This window comes from Austrofundulus limnaeus, unplaced genomic scaffold (genome assembly GCF_001266775.1).
Source record: "Austrofundulus limnaeus strain Quisiro unplaced genomic scaffold, Austrofundulus_limnaeus-1.0 Scaffold2113, whole genome shotgun sequence".
Lineage (NCBI taxonomy): Eukaryota > Metazoa > Chordata > Actinopteri > Cyprinodontiformes > Rivulidae > Austrofundulus > Austrofundulus limnaeus.
Window position 1 is genome coordinate 304 of NW_013954515.1, and position 11796 is coordinate 12099.

The 11796-nt window shown below is 38.3% G+C and overlaps 1 protein-coding gene across 1 annotated transcript; it reads left to right on the top strand.

The window, feature by feature from the left end:
• Positions 1 to 517: 517 nt before the first annotated feature.
• On the top strand, positions 518 to 9180 carry LOC106537061 (oxysterol-binding protein 1; the record flags this gene model as incomplete). The annotated part of the gene is given in 8 exon segments (XM_014034425.1): positions 518 to 763; positions 2293 to 2413; positions 2647 to 2750; positions 4316 to 4411; positions 4496 to 4683; positions 6525 to 6760; positions 6871 to 6909; positions 7016 to 9180. Coding segments are annotated over 8 exon segments (1173 nt in total), but the record flags the coding sequence as incomplete, so codon positions are not given.
• Positions 9181 to 11796: the final 2616 nt, after the last annotated feature.

Here is an 11796-nt window from a genome sequence, read left to right on the forward strand (position 1 = left end):
CGCGCCAACAATCTTTTCTCGACATCAAAGGTTTCCACCGAGCATGTTGACTCAAGCTCACTCGTGAAATTTGCTCCRAACTAAAGAGCGATTATCTTCCATTTCAACAATAACTGGTTCCACYGCGTTCTGTAAGAGTCATCTGTGACAGATGGTGATCTGATGACAGATTTACAGTGGAATCAGGAATGAAGGAATGTTTATTTAACACACAAAACAAGCTCAACCGCTCACAAGAAATCTGAGATTTTATATTCTAGGTGTCATCTTGCAATGCGTAGGTTTTCTTTTCTTCCTCGACCGGTTTTTAGAAACGTCACTGGAACAGGTTGTGCTGACAGTTGATATTTATTCAGACAGAATAGATAATAAGGAAATAATATTCTGTTTATAGGTGTCTTAACATGTTTAAATAAGCTTTATTCTGTAATAATTATACACAATAAAAGAAAAGCACATACACCTAAAAATAAAAGCACACAATCATTGATGAACGTCTCTTTATTCTGTTTTTTAGGTCAACTTCAACGAGCCACTTTCCATGCTGCAGCGTTTGTCTGAGGACCTCGAATATCACGAGCTGCTGGACAAGGCTGCCAAGTGCCACAGCTCTCTGGAGCAGATGTGTTACGTGACGGCCTTCTGTGTGTCCGCCTACTCGACCACCGTGTACCGCACGGGAAAGCCCTTCAACCCTCTTCTAGGAGAGACATACGAGCTGGACCGCCGGAGGGAAAGTGGCTATCGCTCCCTCTGTGAGCAGGTAAGGAAAAAAAACTGCTTGACTAGAATGTGAACCCAGTCTTATCTGCAGCGGTGGGTACACTTAACCAAAATGTTAGGTTGACTGCGGAAGCTAACGCTAACCGCGAAGGTGGGTGGAATCCTGTGTGGTAATTCAACCAATCCAAACCAGAGTTATAGCTCTGTCTAATTTGTGATGCTTCCAGTTCATCCCTTTCACAATAAAAGCATTTCTTTGATCGAGTTTGTATTTTTTTTWAATATAGTTTAAAGTTTGAACAACAAATAGTAAATACTTTCTTTACCATACCATACGTAGTAAGGTTGGGCAATATTGGCAAAAAAATTAATCAGGATTAATTGTGGTAATTATCCGATAACGATTAATTTGGCGATTAATCCCCTGGAGTCCCTTATGTCCTGGTCACATGACTTATTTAGTGGGAAAGATTWGCTCTTCATAAAAATCTGTTCCAAATTGTGTCAAAATTACAGACTTCAGGCTGTACATCAAATTTTAAATTGTGTTGATAAATAAATTACAGAAACTTTTTTTTAATGTTCATATTTGAAGCAGAGAGGAGCACCGAACAGACTCTGCCTGGTGGCATTAATCATATTAATCATCAAATGGCAAAAAATAATCGATTAATGTTTTTCTGATGATTAATTGCACATGATACAACTATGCCCAACTCTAATACATAGTCAATTGTAGTATTTGTTATTTAAATATTGTTAAACACCTTTTTTTAACCCTCTTAGTTTGAAGTTTAGCTGCTAAATATGCTACATTCTACGCACACGGTGCCTAACACGTCCAGCACAGCTTGTAAAAGAGGATAATTTTTAAAAAATGTKGATAAACTGCATTAAAATAGTTGTTTAACATGTGAAATTTTGCAGTAGTTTTTAACACCGCTAATGGTTTTCAGGGTTTGCAAAACAGCTAAAGGGCTTGTTCCAAGGAACTAGCTAATATTTAGCTAGTTCCGCTATTACAGATTAGCAGAAAYGTGTCTACCTCTGTTTATGTCGCTAAGCATATGAAGAGTAATTTGTTTAATTTTTTTCCTCTCCTTGTTGGGGGTGAAATCTAACAGGAAGTAGAATTCCTGAAAGCCAGTTCTGCATGTAGAGTCCTCAAAGAGCTTTTATTATRTGAATAAAAAAATGTTTCAGCTATTTTGTCTTAAAAGGCCCCACAAAACTACAAAGGACAAGACTTTTTTAAAGGAATTTTGAAGACCTTTAAATAATTTTTCTGTAGGAGAAGGCAGTTTTAAGGATTAAAGCTTTGTGTAACAGTAGAGTAATGAGAAAGCGATCTTTAATCCTGTTAACGATGAACGCCCAAATTCTAAATTTACTTCACTATAGGCTGTTTTGTTCCATGCTACTTTAAAACAATGGTTTTCTTCCCATCAAAGGATAAAATGTACGTCCAAATTGAGTGGGGACAGGTCACACGATCAAATGGCGGCAGCACGGGTGCAGTGAAGCCTCCATCATCCTTCCATTGTTGAAATGGTTTTTCTTCCTTCACAGGTGAGTCACCACCCGCCCGCGGCAGCTCATCACGTGATATCTGATCGTGGCTGGACTCTGAGGCAGGAGATCACTGTTGCCAGCAAGTTCAGAGGAAAATACCTCTCCATTATGCCTTTAGGTGAGATTTGCAAAGAAACACGTGAAGCAGGTTTGAGGGTGTGATGCTAATGCTGCCTTCTTAAAGACTTTGAAGCACAAAGAAACACACGAGCAAATGTTCAGAACGTTTGAAAGGACAAAAGCACGAGGAGTGTTTCGGTCACGCCTGCACTTTGTTGAAGCCATTATCAGTTTCTTGTTGTCTAAATATATTAAAGGTGTTATGTGTCTCTGCTAACTGTTTCCCTGAAGGCACGATTCATGCAGTCTTTGGAAAGAGCAACAATCACTACACGTGGAAGAAGGTCACCACCACAGTGCACAACATCATCGTGGGGAAACTATGGATCGACCAGGTGGGACTCCAAACCATATATAGACCCAAGAAGATCTGATTAGAAACCARGAGATACTGAAGCTGTTAAAGTAAAACATAGATTTACGGGGTTCCCACGGRTCCTTGAAATCCTTCAAATTTTGTGAATTTAAAAAAATGATTTCAAGGCCCTGGAAAGTTTGTGAAAACAGCCAAAAATTACACTTGTCCTTGAAAGTCCTTGAATTTTTGATGGGGGATTGAAGTTCTCTATTCACACTACTGATTTTCATCATCTTTAAAGAAAATAAAATATTCATAATAAAATAAAAAAATAAATATTAAAATTTGTTGCTGTGGAAAACTCAGGATTATGGTAAACTGATGTGGCTTTAAACAAATAACATGAGCCATAGTCTTAGTTTTACCCAATCAGAGCAGAGGAGGGCGGGTCGTTCTTTCTGAGCCCCGATGAAAGAAGCWCCACAGCTCCTCCTGTCCTCACTGAGGGTCTGGACATGTCCACATCCCCTCCTCCCCAACTGAGCTGCTGAACCTCCCAGGACATAATTACATGTCCATTAGGAGTGCAACAATACATGTACCCATATCCGAACTGTTCAATACAGCGCTTTAGGTTCAATACACACTTGTATCGAACAGTACAGATTTTTAAAATTTATTTTATGATCTTGTCTTCTGAAGATGCTCTGTGTTGAAGGATCAGAGGATCTGTGTTCGACTACTCCATCTAGGCTGCATTTTCGAACACAGATCCACTGAGAAACTTGCTGTTTTAGCAAAATTTAAGTTTAAATTTAATTTAAAAACAGTACTTTTGAGGCTAAACAAATGTTCATAAATAATTTCAATAAATTACAAGTTAAAAAGAGCATGGAAATTTCAGTTATTTGTATCAAAAAAAATATCGAACTGTTAGACTAAAGTATCGAACYGAATTATGAATTTTCTKCATTGTTGCACCCCTAATGTCCATGTATTGTAGATATGAATGTAGGGAAAACATTTAATCCTCTTTCTTTCATTGATTCTGACTCAACAACTTCTATGTTCAGTTTTTGATTAAAAAACCTGTTTATTGGTACATTCTGCTGTAGCAGTAGGTAATTGCTGTCGTGTAGTTCGTGAATTTGAGGAAATGGTACTGGAAAGTCCTTGAAAGTTCCTTGAATTTCATGTTGACCAAGGTGTGGGAACCCTGGATTTAATAATACAGGCTTTTATGCCAAGTCAGTATCCAGAACCAGTTCTGACATGACTCAGCAGCCTCAGCATGCTCAATAGCAAATAATCTTCCTAATCTACCTTTTGCAAGTTTCTAACAGAGATGTCTTCAGTGATAATCCTTTTAATTCCACTTGAGATTAAAAGATTTAAATTGGAACTCTTGAAAATAAAACAAGCTTGTTGCCAGGTTGGGTGATAAATCTCCAAATTTCAACAAACTACGTATCATTTTGAAGCTTTTTCTTTGTGTACAAAACCTGTGTGGTCAGAAATTGTTTAAATAATTAATAGTATCGCATMAAAATAATAGTCTCCAATTAAAATGACTGAGGAGCGTTTTTGCTYGTTTCCTTTCAGTCCGGAGAGATCGACGTCGTGAACCACACCACAGGAGACCGCTGCCACCTGAAGTTTGCTCCGTACAGCTACTTCTCCCGAGATGTAGCCAGAAAGGTTAGAAAGGCAGATCATTTTTACCCTCCAATCCCCCGTTTTGAGGAAAAAAAAGTAAGTATTTCTGTCTCTTYGTGTCTCTAGGTGACAGGTGTGGTGATGGACAAGGACGGAAAGGCCCACTACGTGCTGTCGGGCACATGGGACGAGAAGATGGAGTTTTCCCGGGTGATGCAGAGCAGTCGAGGGGGAGAGTACGGCGCCGAGGGCAAACAGAAGACGGTTTATCAAACACTTAAAGCCAGAGAGTTGTGGAAGAGGAACCCTTTACCGTAAGTGTTCTTACTGCTCAAAGRTGGCTCCACGTACAGCTGAAAAATCGTTCATTTTGTCCATAGCTRCATTATTTTTTACATTGTTCTAAAGGTGTTGGGTATGATGGGAGTCTGCCTACGTCAAGACAGTAAATCTAGGCTTGTTTCTCCGAAGTCACAAGTTTGCTCAATGAATGCCTCATGTCTAAGCAAAGAAAAACCTGATTTTTTTATTTTTATTTAATGCACCGTTTGTCAGTGTTGGTAGCACTAATTTTTGCCAACAATAACACATTTTCGATGTGACTTATTTGAGTGACTGTCCAATAATCTGGAAGAGATTTATTGTAGATTTCCAGTAGCAGAGAGAACCAGGTGCTGCTTTGAAGAAATAATGGAAAAGTTTTTTTGTCCATCATAAAATCCTATACAGGGTGTATCAGAAAAAATGATACTGTCAGAAAAATTGYCATAAAATTAACACAGATAATAATTTTGAAAATGTGGGTGTGACCTTTGGTAGAGGGGATCATTCTGCTTCGAATGACACCAAAATGTTAGCTAACGTTTCACGCTCCAGTGAGCAGGGACAGTTGGAAATTCACAAAATTCATGTCCTTTGCACAGGGAAATGTGAGGATTAAAATACGATCTGTCACATAAAATTAAAAGTTTAGATGGTGTTTTACATGCATGCAAAGGCGTTTTTAAAACAATTAACCCTTTCATGTCCTAACGTCAAAACAAAAATATCTAATTTTTGAGTGGATCATAACCAAGGGTTAAAAAACACATGTGAAGTGGCCATGGACAAGTCAATCCAGCCAACTAACACTACATGTAATGTACTGTACATGTACATTACATGTACATGTATTCAGTGGGTATAACATGTAATTATTCCATAACCTGATACAAGATCATGTGATCATGTAGTCATTTTCTTTCATTAAAACAACATGATCATAAACATCACCTTATGTTATGCAGACAATTGCATAATTCCTGGACATGAAACCTGTCAGCAGCTGTGCAGTTGTCTCTCTTCCTGCCTTAGCCTGTGGTGTAAAATGATCCGACCACWGTTCACCGCTCAGCAGAGGTCTTTCCTGGTTRCTGAATACCTCCAAACGAAAAGTGTTCGCACTGTCCTTGAGCGGTTCCAACATGAGTTTCYAAAKGTTAGGGTTCTCGTGCTTCTCCAGCATGTTGCTCTTCAAAGAGGGTTCTGAMTGCTTCAATGTTGGCTGGTATGTGTTGGGTCCTTTGTTGGTCGGACCTCCCCTTGTTGAGATTGTGGCTGGTCCCAGAAGCACGGTACTTGTTAATGTTRCAAAGACAGTGACACGACTCAGAACAGTTGTTGTTTGTTTCGACGTTAGGACATGAAAGGGTTAATTATTTTAAAAAYGCCTTTGCATGCATGTAAAACACCATCTAAACTTTKAATTTTATGTGACAGATCRTATTTTAACCCTCACATTTCCTTGYGCAAAGGACATGAATTTTGTRAATKTCCAACTGTCSCTGCTCACTGGAGCGTGAAACGTTAGCTAAGATTTTGGTSTCATTCGAAGCAGAAYGATCCCCTCTACCAAAGGTCACACCCACATTTTCAAAGYTATTATRTGTGTTAATTTTAAGGCWATTTTTCTGAGAGTATCATTTTATTTGATAGACCTTGTATTATGAGCACAAACACAAAATCCATTGAATCAGACAATAAAAATAAGAAATATGTTTTGTTTCTTTTTCYTTGGTTCAACAACCGATCAGTAAATCAGAAAACTCGCGTTCATCTCCACTTCTATACTTGCATCGACTCACCGTGTCGTTTCACCTCCTCTCTGCCCTTAAAGCGACGGCGCAGAGAACATGTACTTCTTCACGTCTCTGGCTCTGACCCTGAACGAGCCCGAGGACGGCGTGGCGCCCACCGACTGCCGGCGCAGGCCCGACCAGCGTCTGATGGAGGAGGGCCGCTGGGACGAAGCCAACAGCGAAAAGCAGCGGCTGGAGGAGAAGCAGCGCATCGCCCGGCGTGAGAGGGAGCGGGAGGCCGCGAGCCAACGTGCCTCCAGCCAATCAGAAGAGGGTAAGAGTCGAGCGCGTTTGTCCAGTTTTCCTCTCTACCTTTCTTGGGGAATAATTTAAGGGGAGCAAAAAAAAAAAAATCAGTTATTCCCACCTTTTCTCTTCTAAAAGCTGTCGATGAGGACTCTTTTGCTGATCACTCCCTCAAAAGCAAGTATTCCTCTTTTAATCTTCTCAACTCCCACTTCCTCGTCCCGAGTTCACATAAAGTCCGTTAGTTTTCTTTACGCGTTTTCACAAGTCCTCTCTCTTTCAGGTGTGCCCCACGACAACTACAGAGCCCGTTGGTTCGAGCTCTGCGAGGACCAGATCACAGGTGAGCAAGTTCATATCTATAAGGGAGGCTACTGGGAAGCCAAGGAGCTCRGCAGCTGGGAGGGAATCCAGGATATATATTGACCTCGGCGTCGACTGTAAAAGAAAAAAAGACTGACCATCGCAGTCGCCTGGATGGCTCCGCCCCCTCCTACTTTCTTGGACGGCTGCTTCCCTGCAGCGGCTCTCTGTTCTAAGAGATCTCCCCGGACGGTCCCTGCTGTCTGATCGAGAGGAAAAAAAAAAAGAGAGAGAGCAGCACTTAGCCTCCCTGCGTCTCACTTTGGTTGGTGTTGTTTCCTTGAGTCTTTATTGCTGTCGTTCATCTGAGCGGACTGGAATTTAAATGACAAAATTATGTTTTGGGGGGGGTGTTCTGGTTTGGGTCAGCATATAGAAGAAGGAATGAAATAAGAGGCGCTTCCATATTTTGTGTGTCAGATCAGGAGCAGAACAAGTTTGGAAGCAGATCCCAGCCTGTGTGAAACAACCACAGCTCCGCCCTGCTTTCGGTGATAACTCTAAAACAATTATGGAAAAACCTGGGTAATATATTCTTTATTATGTAAATCTGATTGCAGATTCGTTCAAATGTCAACTAGTGGCCTTCGAAACGTTAAGAAATCTTTTGTTTCTCTCTGATTTTAGTGTCTTAATGTGATGTTGTGAAGGTTTGCTTGTGTGTTTGTGTGTATGACAATGTTTCAGCTCTTCCACTATTTAAAAAACAAAACAAAACACAGCAGCTGTGAATTACAGTGCGCTGAAGTTGAGACTTGTCTTGAATACTTGTTGACCATCAACACTGTCATATTTTATCTTTTTTTTTCTTCGATGTAGACCTAAGGGAAAATGTGGTTTTGAATAAAAAAAAAAGGGTCGGGTACAAGATCTAAATGTGTATCGTTGCCTTAAAAAAGGAGCAACTTGCTCTAGCTTGTATTTACAGCACAGCTACACGAACAAAAGATCTACATTTATAGTGAGTTTCCTTTGCACATCTGTTCTCTTAAAGGGATGCCTCAGATTATTTTAAGTGYGGTTTTATGGAAGTGTTATAAATATCTAATATCTTACCTGTCTTAGATAGCTACTTGATCAAACTCAGTTTGGAGAAAAAGTTTAATTTAGTCGGGATTGATGAGCTAACGGCTAGCTCAAGCTAATTAAAGATCAAAGTGGATCTCTGCCATCCTAAAACAACTCAAGGGTGATGTTTTATGTAGTTTTTCATGTTATTTTATACATTTTTGCAACATCAACAGTTTCACATGACATGATTAGATCGCCTTAACGTAAAAGATAAAATTAAATAAATGTGTAATGTGAATTTGACGTCAATGTAAGATTAATAAATAGTGTTGATGACACTGTAAAAATTGTCTGAATTAGATTTTTTTAAAAACAGCAGCTATCCACTTTGGTCTTAGTCGAATCAAACTATTTCTCCAAACTGAGGTTGCTCAAAAAGCTATCTGCAACAGGTAAGATAGTAACTGCTCATAACCGCTCCACAGAACCCCAACAGTGAAGTACACTTTAGGATCTCACACTTGTAGTTTTTTTCCACAGCTGTACACTTCTTCACAGTACTGGAATAATATTTTGGCAGTGAAATAAAGTTTATTCAAAGCTGAGGTGAGTTGGTACGTTAAAAAATAAAAAGAACAGAAACTAAATACTGTGCTGAATATAAATGTGGCTGAGGAGTTCGCACATATGCAAGTATAATTTAACACCAAAAACATGGGATGTTTGTGTGTGTGTATGAGTGTGTGTGTGCAATTCACAAATTTCTTTGTAAGTGTACTTAAACATGAAGAAAAAGCAAAGAATTAAAAACAACTTTGCAAATAACAATTAGTTTCTAAGTGTGTAGGAACTCACGTTAGTATTGACAACTGTACTGAAGGTTGGTTTATTTTTTCTCTTTTTTTCCTTTTCTGAAATCTTTGGTTCTTGTGATATTTGGAGAAGATTGTCTTCATTTTCAGGAAAAAGGGAGTTTGTGTACTTGACTCAGCARAGACATGATGTTCAGTATTTTGTATTAGCACAGATTATCAAAAACAATCTGTAATAAATACTGAGATGTCAAAAACTTTATAATGTTTTTTTTTTTATTCAAAGACGGTTTTGAAATTCTCAAACCTTTTTTTTTATTTTGGAGTATTTGCAAATCTGGAGATTAATTTTGTTAATCTTATAATTTACTGATATTTATTGAACTCTATTTCAAAAATGATCAGATTGTGTTGTTTTATTGGCTTTTTGGGGGGTTTATGTTCTCAAGAAATAACAGACTTGTCTAAATTTGTTAAAGGGGTACACTTTGGTAATAATCTAGCTCTGCTACTGACAGATTTGAATGGCTCAAATTCCTTYTGAAAACTAACCCTAAAACAAAGAGAAAAAAACATTGTGTAAAATCAAATACATTATTGTTCAAAAATTTTTCAAAATGTGTAATTTTAATAAAATACCTACACTAAAATATGTATAAAACACTTTAAAGTAGTTCCATTCTGTATAACATACTTTTAGTTGTACCTTATAGTTTACTACTACCGGTATGTAATAACGCAGTTAATAATTAGGCTGTAAACACAAAAACACATCAGTGTTTGACAAACACCAAAATAATGACTCATTTGTTTCCAAATAGTGAGCCTGCATTTATTTTTATTTACACTTTAAATTCTTAATTGTTTAAAATATTAAATACTTGATTCTGAATTATTTAATTTCTAACATGCATAAGAGTATCAAATACATTTTGCACCTTAATTTAAAATATCAAACTTGACAGTAAGTCATCTGCACGCATTCATATATTTAGTTTTTTCATATAAAGTTAGTTTAAAAAATATATTTAATTTATGCACATTATAATTGTTATATTTATAAAGGCCTATTATTGCTTTATAAACTCATCAATAACCCTCTTGTAAAACACTGGTGTGCAGTTTTATCTAACCTTTATTGTAATATTTTGTCCTTTTTGGATTTAAATTAAGTGTCTACTTTAAATCTTCGCCAGTTTTCCTGTTGTTCTTTGTCAGATGAGTTTCTTCCATTGCTCCCATCCCAGGTGCCTCTCCTGCYGTGTCACCCCAGCAGATTTGTTTTGAGCCACTTTTTTATTTTTTATTTTTTCAAAGTAGCCTGGAACCTACCACCTTTTTGCTGCGTGTACGTTTCCATAGAGGAAAAGGGAAAAGGTTGAGTCGGGGAAAGCCGGGGAAGGGGCTCAGGGTTCAGCTCAACCTCGCCGGTCGCATTGTGGCCGAAGCAACCGTGATGCTCTGCATCACTGTGGACACGCCCTGCCTTCCACACAGTGTGGTGGGGTTCAGCTGGGTGAAGAGACGCTGAGTGTTCACAACGCGCAACTGCAGCCTGGTAACAGGAGCAAGGATGGAAATGCTGAATCAGTGAAAATGCATGAAAGGCCGGGAGAGCGGAGAGGAGAGTAACAGCAAGGGTAAGTTGGGAAAGATCTACTTTTATCTCGGTGCTGATTTAGTTTACTTCAAAACCAGAACTTCTACTTTACTGTTTCTGACAAACCAGTGATGCAAGGTAAGACTGGACAAATATCTGTGTCTGTTTAGTGCTGCAGTTGTGCCTGCAGTGACTTCAGCATACTAAATGAGTTAGGTGAAGCAAACAATGGAGATTCTGTGAACAGCTTTCTTTGGCAGCGTTGCGTAGTGAATGTAATAAAACCTGAAAGCTTGAGACTTTGTGTAAAACGTAAATGAAATCAGACTTCGATGATGTACAGATTTCACAAACTCATGTTTTATCCACAGAGAACGACAACTTAGGCTTTGTTATGTTGACCCTAGTACATCAGTAGGATAAACTAAAAATTGTTGCAAGTTTTGGAAAAAATGAGGTATATTTCAACTTTATGGCTGCAGCACAACTCARAGTTGGAACAGTCTTTACTACTGTGAAGCACCCCCTCCCCACGTTTTCTTTAAAGGAACCATCTGTAAACATGTAGGAACTGGAGTTTTCTTGTGTGACCATTCTAGCTGGGTCATCTTTTCCAATTTTTTGTTTTTATTTTTTATKTTACTGGATGGGAGCATAATGTTATTGTTTTTGTTATTCCAGATGTGTAAGCTGTCCGTGTCAGAAGCGATAATGCACCCCCATACAATCAGCGAAGCAGGCCTTTGTACTGTATAAATAGGCCAGGCAGTCCCTCTCYATATTAGTATGATGGACACATCAGTGGAGGTTTCCAAAGAAATAGAAAATTTCAGTTTGTTGCAGAATTTTTAGACGGTTTTTCTTGGACTAATGACCTGTTGCTAATTAACCGAATTAGTTGTGAATTGCTCTTTGAGCTCTCCTATTCATGTTTACTTTTACAGCCTTGCGGTGGTCCTGCACCACTGTTCTGAGAAATGTTCCCGCTGTAAAAGATTTCTTATGTTTCAGAGAAACATTACGTTTACTATATATTCCATTGTGAATAAATTAGGGGTTTACGAGATTTGCAAATAATTCAAACCCAACCCAAACCACAGGTTTTATTTACATTTTACACTGTGTCACAGCTGTGAGCCAAGGTTATAATAGTTTTGGATTTTTCATTATAGTTTAGTTTTATTTCACTGTGACTTTTTTCTTTAAATTCAGTTAGTTTTAATTAGTTTTTACAGTGGATTTGCTAGTTTTTATTGGTTATTATCGCATTTTTAATGC